This window comes from Dipteris shenzhenensis, chromosome 11, assembly GCF_047967505.1.
Source record: "Dipteris shenzhenensis isolate YYH24624 ecotype China chromosome 11, Dip_SZ_1.0, whole genome shotgun sequence".
In the NCBI taxonomy this organism is placed as follows: domain Eukaryota; kingdom Viridiplantae; phylum Streptophyta; class Polypodiopsida; order Gleicheniales; family Dipteridaceae; genus Dipteris; species Dipteris shenzhenensis.
In genome coordinates this window covers 52,310,271-52,321,744 of record NC_141606.1, presented here as the reverse complement: position 1 = coordinate 52,321,744, position 11,474 = coordinate 52,310,271, and the positions used below count along the sequence as shown (strand labels likewise).

General features: G+C 40.8%; 1 protein-coding gene across 1 annotated transcript; it reads left to right on the top strand.

Annotated features, from left to right (window-relative positions):
- The first annotated feature begins 397 nt into the window (after positions 1-397).
- LOC147897157 (mechanosensitive ion channel protein 4-like) lies at positions 398-4,288 on the top strand. Its single transcript, XM_087382038.1, has 5 exons — positions 398-1,716; positions 2,566-2,689; positions 2,976-3,269; positions 3,458-3,660; positions 3,940-4,288. Exons 1-5 carry the CDS (start codon positions 437-439, stop codon positions 4,235-4,237), a joined length of 2,199 nt encoding a protein of 732 aa, XP_087238164.1. The 5' UTR covers positions 398-436; the 3' UTR covers positions 4,238-4,288.
- Positions 4,289-11,474: the final 7,186 nt, after the last annotated feature.

Sequence of the window (11,474 nt, the reverse complement as noted above, 5' to 3'; positions counted from 1 at the left end):
TGAATTGGTGATTGTTTATTTCATTATTTTTTCCTGCTATACTACGGACGTGATGTGTAAAAGTTGACTGAACAGAAATGAGAGAGGGAGTGGGCGACTTACACTGCATCGACAGGGATGTTTACGTGTAATTGATAAATGTTTCCCGGTGCTTTTATGTTCGGCCGCATTGTTCACGTTGGATAGAAGGTCGCAATTTGCGTGACAGCTTCTGGTATCTAGTTTCTTTTGCGCACAAAAGTTCATGCAACATGTCCATCTACGTACGAAGGAGGCTTTGAAAATTCTGATTTTGTAAGCTAGGCACGAGCCGTCACAGCAACAGCACCGACGTTCCGGTATTATAAGTTTCGACGTAGTCCGTGAGACACATTGACAAGCCGGTCAGTAGTAAGAAGAGAGCAAGCGGCAATTGCATTTGCGCAATTAGAAAGAGATGAAACGCCATCGGGATGATGTTGTGGTAATCGTGGAGGGTGGAACTGAGGCTGTAATTAGTGAGGTGCCTGTTCATGGCACATCAGAAAGCAGGAAGAGAGAAGAAGAATTGAAGAAGCAGCCCGCTGCACTAAATGTTTTTGAGCATAAGGCTGTCAATGACGTCGCCAATTTGGAGCTTCCAGCGCACATGAAGAGCACCTCCAGAAGTGAAACAGGCAGCGGGGCTTTGACACTTCACATTGGCAAGACGAGATCAAGGCGGACAGACCCCTCTTGCTCTCGCCGACTTGACAAAACGCCTTCTCGCCTTCGCAGTCCTCCAAGTCTCTCTGTGCGTTCCGCAAAGCGCACACCAGACGTTATAGATGAAGAGGATGATCCTTTTAAGGACGCCGATTACCCTGACCAGTTCAGGCGCGGCAACTGCAAGTTTACCACACTGCTGCAATGGGCTGCATTTTTCATCATCTTGGCGACCATGATGTGCAGCCTGATTGTTCCTGTTATCAAGGATCGGCTCCTCTGGGGTTTGGAAATCTGGAGATGGGTTCTGCTGGTTTTGGTGGTCTTCAGCGGAAGGTTGGTGTCAGGATGGCTGATACGAGTGGTCGTGATTATCTGCGAGATGAATTTTCTGCTCAAGAAGAAGGTCCTCTACTTCGTCTATGGTTTGCGGAAGGGAGTGCAGAATTGCCTCTGGCTTGCCCTCGTCATCGTCGCGTGGAGCCAGATCTTCGACCACAATCAGCGCTCATTCGAGGGCTATCATATTCTTTCCGTCGTCACCAAGCTCTTGTACTGCTTCCTGATCGCAGCTGGAATCTGGCTGTTGAAGATTTTCCTCGTCAAAGCGTTAGCGTCCTCTTTTCAAACTAAGGCCTTCTTTGATAGGATTCAAGAATCCATCTGGGATCAGCATGTCCTGGAAACTCTCCTGTGTCCCCCTCTTCTAGACTTTGCTTCAGATGATGGATCTCCCAGGCTAGAACAGAGTGGCAGAATGACCATGGCGATGGCAATGAAAGAGGATAACGAAAGGAAGCCAGGCATCCGCGCCCATGATGTGCAGAAGTTGAAGTCTGAACACGTGTCAGCTGGACTGATGAACAGGTTGATGTCTTTGGTAAATCAGCCAGGACTTGTTCGATTGGTTACGACATATGACGAGTCGGTTTGTTTGGACGAGGGTCCGCAGGAGATCGGAATCAACAGTGAGAAGGAGGCCAAGCAAGTCGGAAAGATGATTTTCAACAAGGTGGCGCAGCGAAATTCCACGTGCGGTATTCCACCCCTGCTTACTTCGGAAGAACTGTTGTTTTAGTAAATTTCATCTGGATGCTTCAAACGATTGGTAACACTGTGTAGACTGTAACAAGAAGTGAATTTCAGTAGGGTGCCAAAAGGGATGGGACAACCTCACCTTTAGATTAGGAAACCTTTAAATCCCCTCAGCTCAAGTTATAGGACAACCTTTAAGGGCCTCTTTCCCCGCCATGGGGTGTGGTGGCGGTGGCAGCAGATTCCGCCACCGGGGGCCAATAGAGTCCACAGCTCTAAGGCTCTAGTGGTCTTCTTGGCCATTCACCCAGCAATCATTGTCAAACTGTTGGGTGCCCGCACCTTCATGGCGTGGAAATAGGCCCTAAATCTCTCTTACATTTTCCTTCTTATTTAAAGAACCTTTAAAGGCCTGTTTCCATGCGACCTAGATGAGCGCGTGAAAACGACAGGCTGCTGCCGGCGTGGATTTGTTTGGCCACCGGTGGCAGCCTGTCATTTTCACGCACGTGCACCCAGGTGGCGTAGAAACAGCCCCGGCCCCCTTTGGCCACCGGTGGCAGCCTGTCGTTTTCACGCACCTAAGTGCGTGCACCAGGTGGCATGGAAACAGCCCTTAAATCCCCTGCTACCTTATCCTTCTCATTTAAAGCCCTTGCACAATCCCCATCGATAAAGGCACAACAAACTATTAGGCATTCGCTTCGGCATGCCTAAAAGCGAAGATATATTACCCAACGACTGGCTAGAAAAATTTTCGGCTGTTTGGATGAAAAACGAGCAAGTTGTTCCATATGTCAAGGATTTCAATATACTTAAGTGAACTCAGACTGGTTGTTGTTGTAGTTGTATTACTGAGGAAGATCTCCGGCGGTTCATGAACGAGGAGGATGTTCAGAAAGTTTTCCCTTGTTTTAAAGGTGCCAAAGAGACCGGGAAAATAACGAAGGCGGCTCTCAAGAACTGGGTGGTAGGCAAGACAAACTCCTGTGCTACTAAGTAGAGAACATAAGATGACGATAGGAGCGACAACAGTTTAATTCTTGATGCACTTTCCTGCCTTCATAGCTCCTAGGATATTGCGTCGAGATAGCAAATCTGGAAGATGAATCGCTGAAAATGAGATGCATTTGGCTGTCTATGCGCAAGCGCAGGCAATTATAGAGTAGAATGGCTTGAAATGAGATTCCCGCCTGTTGAATTGGCTGATAACAATAGGAAACTTTGCACTGATAGTAGAGCTTGTTGTGGCTCAGGTGAAAGTTTATGAGGAAAGACGATTGTTAGCGCACATGTTGAACGATACAAAGACTTCGGTAGACGAGGTGCACATGGTGGCAAGTGTGGTGGTGGGGTTGATCATCATCATCGTGTGGTTGATAGTGCTGGGAATCGAATGGACGCGCTTAGTGTTGGTGGGCTTTTCGCAATTGCTGTTGGTGACCTTCATGTTCGGCAACTCCGTGAAACAAGTGTTCGAGGGCATCGTCTTCCTGTTCGTCATACACCCTTACGATGTGGGAGACAGATGTGTCATCGATGGGCTTCAGGTAAAGATCTGTGGAGCATCCAAAGTCTTTGAGCTGTATACAAGAATATCGATGGCTACACAATCTTTGCGAAGGTTCATGCAACGATGACAATGGAAAAGAAACAACATGCATTTTGCAACGATGATATACGTCGAGGGCACATTATAAATGTAGTGGTCGTGACTCTCAATTTTGTTTGGTTGCAGATGATCGTGGATGAGATGAACATCCTGTCCACTGTCTTCTTAAAACCGGACAATGAGAAGGTGTATTACCCCAACGCCGTGCTTGCCACCAAGCCCATCAGCAACCTCAGACGCAGTCCGGAGATGAGAGAGACTCTCAATTTTTCCATCCATATCTCTACGCCCACTGACAAGATTGAGAAGCTCAAACATAAAATCTCAGAGTAAGCGGAGCAAACTCACTTTGCAGACATATCAGTAACTTGCTGTAAATTCTCTATTTAAGCAACGTCAATACTACCATTCACAGCCTTCTTTCTGATGCTTGCTTGAGCTCTCCCCCGCGTACGATCCTTAGTGCCACAATTGCTATGTCTTGCTTTGAAGGATTTCATAATTCTTCTTGTTACCACGGCGATATCCAATTCTTCCCATCTTACATTTGTTGTTGCAAAAGCCAACAGATTGAGTATATGGTGTTTTTTCTTCTTGCACGCATACAGGTATGTGAAGCATAGGAGCGAGCACTGGCGCCCGGGTCCGAACCTAATAGTGAAAGAGCTAGAGGATCTCAACAGTCTGAGCATCTCCCTAACCGTGCAACACACCATAAACTTCCATTATCAAGGGGACAGGCTCAGTCGAAGGTCAGATCTACTGTTGGACATGAGGAGGCTCTTCCAAGAGCTGGGCATTGAGTACCGTCTCCTTTCACAGCCAGTACAAATCACTCAATTTAACAATCCCCCTACTAGTGTTGCTGCTCAGCAACAGACACTTATATTTCCCTACTGTTTATGATCTCTGCACTAGTGCATCCCATTCACCAGCCCCCGCCCCCCTCTCTCTCTCTCTCTCTCTCTCTCTCACAAGGACCTTTAGACTAATGCTTATATAGGAATTTAGTGTTGAACTAGGAAATTTGAGCATATTTCTTACATACAAAGAGGGATTTTCTCCTCTTATCTAGAAAATTATTTGTCCTATATAGACACCCAATGCCATCTAGGAAATTTGTCATGTAATATGGAGAATCAAGTGGATTCTATGTTTTGTATCTAGGAAATGACCTCTTTTTTTCACATCAAATTGTATTTCCTATATAGATCACTCAATCCTATCTAGGAAATGTGACATCCCATATGAAGAATCAAATGAATTTTCTATTTTCTATATAGGAAATATGGTCTCTTCTAGGAAATATGTATTTTTATATGGATAATTAAGGGGATTCTCTGTTTCGTATATTGGAGATGAGCAAGTATGTATCTTATGTATTGCAATTACCTACATACGAGGAGTTTTTTGTGTAAGAAAGACTATTGAATATTCCATATAAAAAAACATTTCTATACTAAATATGAGCATATACGGAACAAGTGTGGATCATTATAATTTTAATAAGATATCTAATGTAGCCTAATTACATATTCTTTAATTTTAGACATTATATTTCTTCTATATGGAGTCCAAATAAAAGTGACAATGAGAAGTACATGCGCTTATTTTTCTTCCAAAAAAATTCATGAGAATTTGAAATGAAGGTTTCTCCATTTTGTAATTGAAAAATAAAATAATGTTAATCCAAATTGTCAAATGCATAGATAATTATAATATGCTATGTAATTCAAAATTAATGTTCCAAATGAGAAGTACATGTGCGATGTTAAGTCGATAAGGCACTATCGTCTCACGTTTTCTGAGGTAAAAGTATATCTCAAGGGAAATTTTTGCCAATAGAGGGTGAATAATTCCTTTAGCCATGAAATACACAATGTCATGTGATGTCAAATGTAATATTTTGGTGTAAAAATCAACTATCTCATGCTCCCAATGATAAAATTATAACTCAAAATAAATGCTCTCTAACATAAGATAAATATTGTTTACCAATAAATATATGAAGCTGATTAAACTAATCATGAATGAGATGTTTATTTCTTGTAGTAGTGCACATCTTTTCAGTTAGGTATGCAAAACTATTGAGTTGTGATGTCAACGGGGTGTCCTTTCGTCGTCAACTACATTCATATTTTGGTACCCTAAAGATCCATGTACCGTTTGTAAATAAGTCCAAAATAAGCCGCTAGGTTGAGTGACTTACTGACCATATAAAAGTCTTTCATCTAATATTTACCTAATTTTCTTCCCTCCCATTGTATTTTTCCCTTATATTATCATATTCAGCGCATACACATTATACATTTTGTATTATTATATTGTGATGTTAATGCATCATCACTCCATGAACTTTTTGATGCCCTTCATCCAGATACATTTGAAAATAAATCCAAATAGATGTGTACGTTGCTTGCTATATTATCAATCCAAAAGGAAGCCATCTAGACTAACGCAATTTGCTTCACTCCCATTTTCCCTTTACATCTCTGTATTCTACACATATACATTCTCCTTTTGTAGTGCAATAATGGTAGAATATCCAACAACCCTCTACTAGATAGACGTAGTTTTCATAAAAAGATGATGCACGTTGAAGAAATTATGTATGAATCAAAAGAAACAAAGATTGAAAATGTTGAATAAGAACCAAAAATATGGTTTAGGTGATGTAATAGTAACAAAAAATGTTAGCACATGCAATTGACATAAGATAAATCTATTGACAATAGAAATACATTCTTAGATGCATAGTTTAGATTCAAACTACTAAAGGAAAAGTATTCCCATTGCCATCACGAATTCCCATTCGTATATTATTACTCTACTCGTAATTGATGTTGAATTCCCCATGAATCATTTCTTCCACTCTAATATAACTATGCTATGCTATGTTGGCATTTATAAAGAATTCAATTTTTAGTCTGCTCAAATCTACCTTCGGCTACTTTTAATGAGACATGTGCAATCCCAAAAAAAACTTCTCATGATCATGCAATAGAATGAATAGGTCTTTAGATGTATGTCCTTGCTCTTGAACTGCACATATTATTGTTCAAAGACCAAAGAAACTGTACTATATGATCTAGTGGAATTATTTTATAAATCACAAATGCATGGCCTCAGCATGGCCTTCCTTTATATTACAAGTCAAAGTTCACGGGTTCCTAGTCAAGTTTAACCTTCGTTAATTATTGTACTATGATGTGTACTATATTGTTGTTCTTAGGGATTAATTTTTCTCATTAGATGTCTATCATAGCAATTCTGTAATTTATTGCAATTGTGTGTGCTTTCTATATTAGAGATAAAAGTTAATTCCTAAGTAGTAACTAAATTCTTTTATCAAATACTACTAGAATTTTATAATATAAGTTTATTTTCAAAGTATATGTCGACCTTAGTCTTTATCTAAGAGGCCAAAGGATGATATGAGAATTCCAAAATAGTTGTTACGATTCGATGCAATCATTGCATTTCTAGAGGGAATATACTTTAGAACCTTTCGGTTGATTAACTTCTACTTTTATTATACATATGTGGAATGAAATTTTGACACATGGCTCCATGAGGGAGTAGTGAATAAAATGATGCACCAATCTTGCATGTACTTGCAAGGTTTCATGTCCTTGCAAAGTTTCAATGTTCATCAGACACTGAAATCATCTTATTGGTAATAAACTTTGTAACAATCATATTCAACAGTGATACCTCCAATCATCCCACAATCATCTTATTGGTAATAAACTTTGCATAGGTCTTGATGAGTAGTTTCCATATCTGTACAAAGTATTGCTTTTGTTGATGGTGCTTTTTGCATTCGAGAGTATAATATCCTTGGAGATGGTGTATATGCACTTACGCCATGGTTCATCAGGTTGTATGAGACCCCTAGCATGAACCTGCAATGCAAGTTCAACTTTTATCTATCCTCCACCTGCAATGTTGTGGAGCATGCATTTTGTCGATTGGCAATACCTTAATAATTAGAAGTTCCTAAACCCAAAGCCCAAGTTGGTCGCAAGGATAGTGGCGTGTTGCATATTTGCACAATACGCTACTCTCGCAGCTGGGGATGTGCCATAACATGAAGATTGCTTTGACAAACCACATGATGAGGATGTATCACATTGATTAGTTGAACCTATTGCTCATTCTCACAGGGCTATAAGCAGCTCTAGCAAGCACATAATGAGATGCTCTTGCTCGGTATGTTGTGGCACTACATTGAAACTTGTAATGCCACTTTGAGATACTTTGTCATGTTTTGTGAATGCATAAACTTATCAAATGATCCAACTATGGGTGTATGGATCGTTGACCCTAAGGAAAGTCCTACATGAACTTATCAAATGATCCCACTATGGTGGATGCATGCAAGGAAGCTAGATATTACATGAAATTATCAAATGATCTCACATTTTGGTTGGTCTATGCATGGGAAATGTGTGTGTAGCGATCGTTGACCCTAAAGTAAGTCTTGCATGAACTTATCAAAATGATCACACTATGGTGGATGCATGCAAGGAAGGGATACATGAACTTATCAAATGATCCCACATTTTGGTGGGTCTACACATGGGAAGGCTGGGTGTATGGTTTGGTGACATGTAGGTAAGTATTGCACGAACTTTTCAAATGATCCCGAATTTTGGTGTTCTATGCAAGGGACACACGTTTTGTTGGGTGTATGCAAGGGACTTATCAAATGAAACCATGCATGAACTTACCAAATGATCCCACATTTCGGTGGGTTTGCACACATAAGCCACTAACATGAACTTATCAAATGATCTCGCCCTTTCCATTGCACACAAACCACTAAAATGATATGACTCTTTGGTTTACATGAACTCATCAAAAAATTCTAAGGTCCTAGGGAGTGGTCTTTCTTCACATGACCTTTAAGGGATCCCATAATTCATCAAAAGTGAATGGCTTAGCTAGCATAGCTTTTCAAAACCTGGCTTGCAGGCCATGTATAACTTCAATGATAGCATCTCTCCATGCATCATCTTGCTGACCCGGCATACCAACCAATGCATGTAAATGGTTCATGAAAAACTTCCCCAATATGCCAAAATTCAGTGACCACATTTCTGTGGGAGTCTGGCACTCTATCCACTATTTCCCTTGGATGCTTGCACTTCACAACCTAAAAGTTCATACTTTGGAGGGACAAACCCCACCGACATCCACAGTTGTCTACTTCTAAGTCTTCCTAGCTCAGCCTCCTCAAGCTGCCTATGTTAGATAACAACCTCACTCTCCATTAGTAGAGTGGTAGCATAGATATCATTTGGCCTTTGATCCGGGTCACACTTTAGCACCATCCAAATCTATAGTACATCATCTAACATAATTTTTTCTTGATGGTCCCTCTAAACCCATATCTAGTTTCCATCATTATTGGATGAGCTATAGCATCCAATCCATCACAAGGATCTAAGATCCTAGATCTTTCTTGTCTCCACTAGATAAGTCTACAAAACTTTGAAGAAGACAAATGCTTCTTGTTAAATTTAAATGGTACATCCAAAGAGCGACCAATTACGAAAGGCACTATGAAATCCACCTCCGTTATCTTTGCAGAAACTTCAAAGTAAGCTCGAGACTCTAAGGACTAAGTTTCTCTAGCCGACTAACTATTTGTTTCTTTATCATACTTCCTTCATTTGAGACATGCTGAGAATCACCAAGAGTGTTCGCTTGCTATGGATCTTGATGGATGGATAGAGGAGCATATTTAGCATGCCCAATCCAACCAGGAGCATCATTCATGCAAGTGGCGGCCTTCCCCTTCCATCCCACAATCTTCCAAGAACCCTTCATCGTCGTCAGAGTAGCATCAATCGTCACATTAGACCTTGTCTTCTTTGCATGTCTTTCATAATTTCAAAGCTGCAATTTGTTTTTAATGCATATAAAAAACAAAAAGCCAAAAAATAAAATCAATCTAAAACTTGAAAGTTGACATTAATTCAGTTTAAATCACATTCCTTAAGGTACTAGATTAACAACAATGCAACATTACCCTGCCCTAATGCAACCCTAACCTAGCTACCCCACTAGCCTAAGGTTCCCATGGTTCACCCTTCTACTAGGTTCCTTTCCCCAATAAGGTTCCCATGGTTCACCCTTGCACTAGGTGCCTCTCCCCATTGCCCTCCTACAACTAAGTGACCAGCTATTGGAACACATGATTGGCAAGCTGAGACGGAACTATGGAACATAGGCGAGATGGAAGCAGCATGGAGGTTAGGTTTTACCAAGGGGAGGGAGGGCCGAAGGGGGAGGTTTTCCTAAGGAGGCGGGAGGCGACATCACAACAACATGGTAGATGCGCAAAATAGCGGGCGCATCTATATGCGTTGCTTGAGTAGAGGAATTACAGGTGCATCTAAAAGCGCGTCTAAAAACTCGTCTACTTGCGCGTTTAAATTGTACATCTATTTGTGCGTTTAAACTGAGAAAATACGGGCCCGTCTACCATTGTGTTTATCAGCGCGTCTATTTGTGCATGTATTGACACGCCTATTTGTGCATCTAAACTGAGAAAATATTGGCCCGTCTAACGTAGCGTTTATCAACGCGTCTATTTCCACGTGTACTAGCGCGTTTATATGCACATTTACACTGGGAATCAGACGCGTATATAGACACAAACCAGAGAATATAGAAAGCGAGATTTTGGTGTACATCATTGCTTTCCAAACATTGCCCATGATTACCAAAGCACATAATTTTAACAAAAACATCAATGCTTTTTTGCAAGCCCACATATACAAGAATTAAGTGAGGTGAGGAGAATGAGACAATCTGTAAAATAGTTTTGCCAATATCAATGATGGGCTACGGTTCAATCTCATCCTCAATGAGATCAACCCTTGCCAAACTATCTACTTCAAAATCCAAACAAGTGCTTAGATCTACAAATACATTCAACCCACTACTACTTGTGCTACTCATGTGCTCATCAAAATCAGCATCACTAATGGTAGGCTCGTCCTCACGGGTAATGGCCTCAATATCTGTATCTCCTATCTCATGATCATCCTCCTCTCTTGTATCACGGTCATCATCATGTCCATGGCCATGATCATCCTCCATACGCTCCATATTAGAAAATGTACTATACATAACTGGTATGACATGCGACCATCGGGTATTATCCACCATTGGTTGATAGACAACCTAATTTAAACACAAATACAATCATGTTATTTTTCTTGCATCAAATATTTAAAAGTGAGTATTTTTATATATGTGCACAGTACCTGTTCACATTGTTGCGGTAGTACTAGTGTGTCCTTCCTACTTTGCCAAAACTTTGTGGAGTCAATAGTTACAAAGCCACTTGCATAGTGTTTGATTGTTGCATTAGGGCCTCTTTCCACCACGTCCTTAAACCACTTTACATCCAAAACATACACAAAGAAGCATCGAAAGTCAAGCTTAATAATATCTTGGATTATGCCACAATAATCATCCATGGCTCCATTGGCTCCCTCAAAGCTAGCAATGATGCTGCAATCTTGTGTGTTTCTCTTATCATCAATCTGTTGTGTTCGAAAATGCTTGCCCTCACACCATATAGCATTGAACATAGTACACTACACCAAGAAAAAATCAATTAAATAAGCAATCTAAATTATCGAAAGCTCCTAACTTATGCATAACATTCTATATACCGACCTTGCTCATGTATCCCCTAGCATACTCCCATTCTTCCATTGTGATATGAATCCCCTCATCTTTCTCTGCTTTCTCCATTTCATCAAGTAGCCAATCCACATGAATATCCTTTGGAAGTGCTCTTAGATACTAAGGGTATGGCACACGAGATCCGTGGTGTGTACGAAAGAGGGCCCTTTCTTCTTGTCTTCTTGCCTTTGCATCCTCGTATCTTGTCACCCATCTTTTCATCACATCACTATTAAGCACACAAAGGAGGTTGATACTATTATGCAACTTCGTGTCTATTACTTTGTTGCGTCTTTTCCCTTGAGGCACAATAGAGGTCATCCTTAGGTCCATCATCTCTCCATAGTCGTGGGAGAGAGCTATCCACATCAACAAGAAACTCAGAAATATATACAACTGACTCTTGTACCAACCAACCCTCGGCCATGCTACCTTC

Bases quoted from the DNA above. Each gene is read 5' to 3' on its own strand.
- LOC147897157 (XM_087382038.1), top strand. From the start codon at position 437: ATGAAACGCCATCGGGATGATGTTGTGGTAATCGTGGAGGGTGGAACT. The intron at 1,717-2,565 runs GTGCGGTATTCC...TTGTTGTTGTAG, and splicing joins GTGGCGCAGCGAAATTCCAC to TTGTATTACTGAGGAAGATC. The intron at 3,661-3,939 runs GTAAGCGGAGCA...GCACGCATACAG, and splicing joins CTCAAACATAAAATCTCAGA to GTATGTGAAGCATAGGAGCG.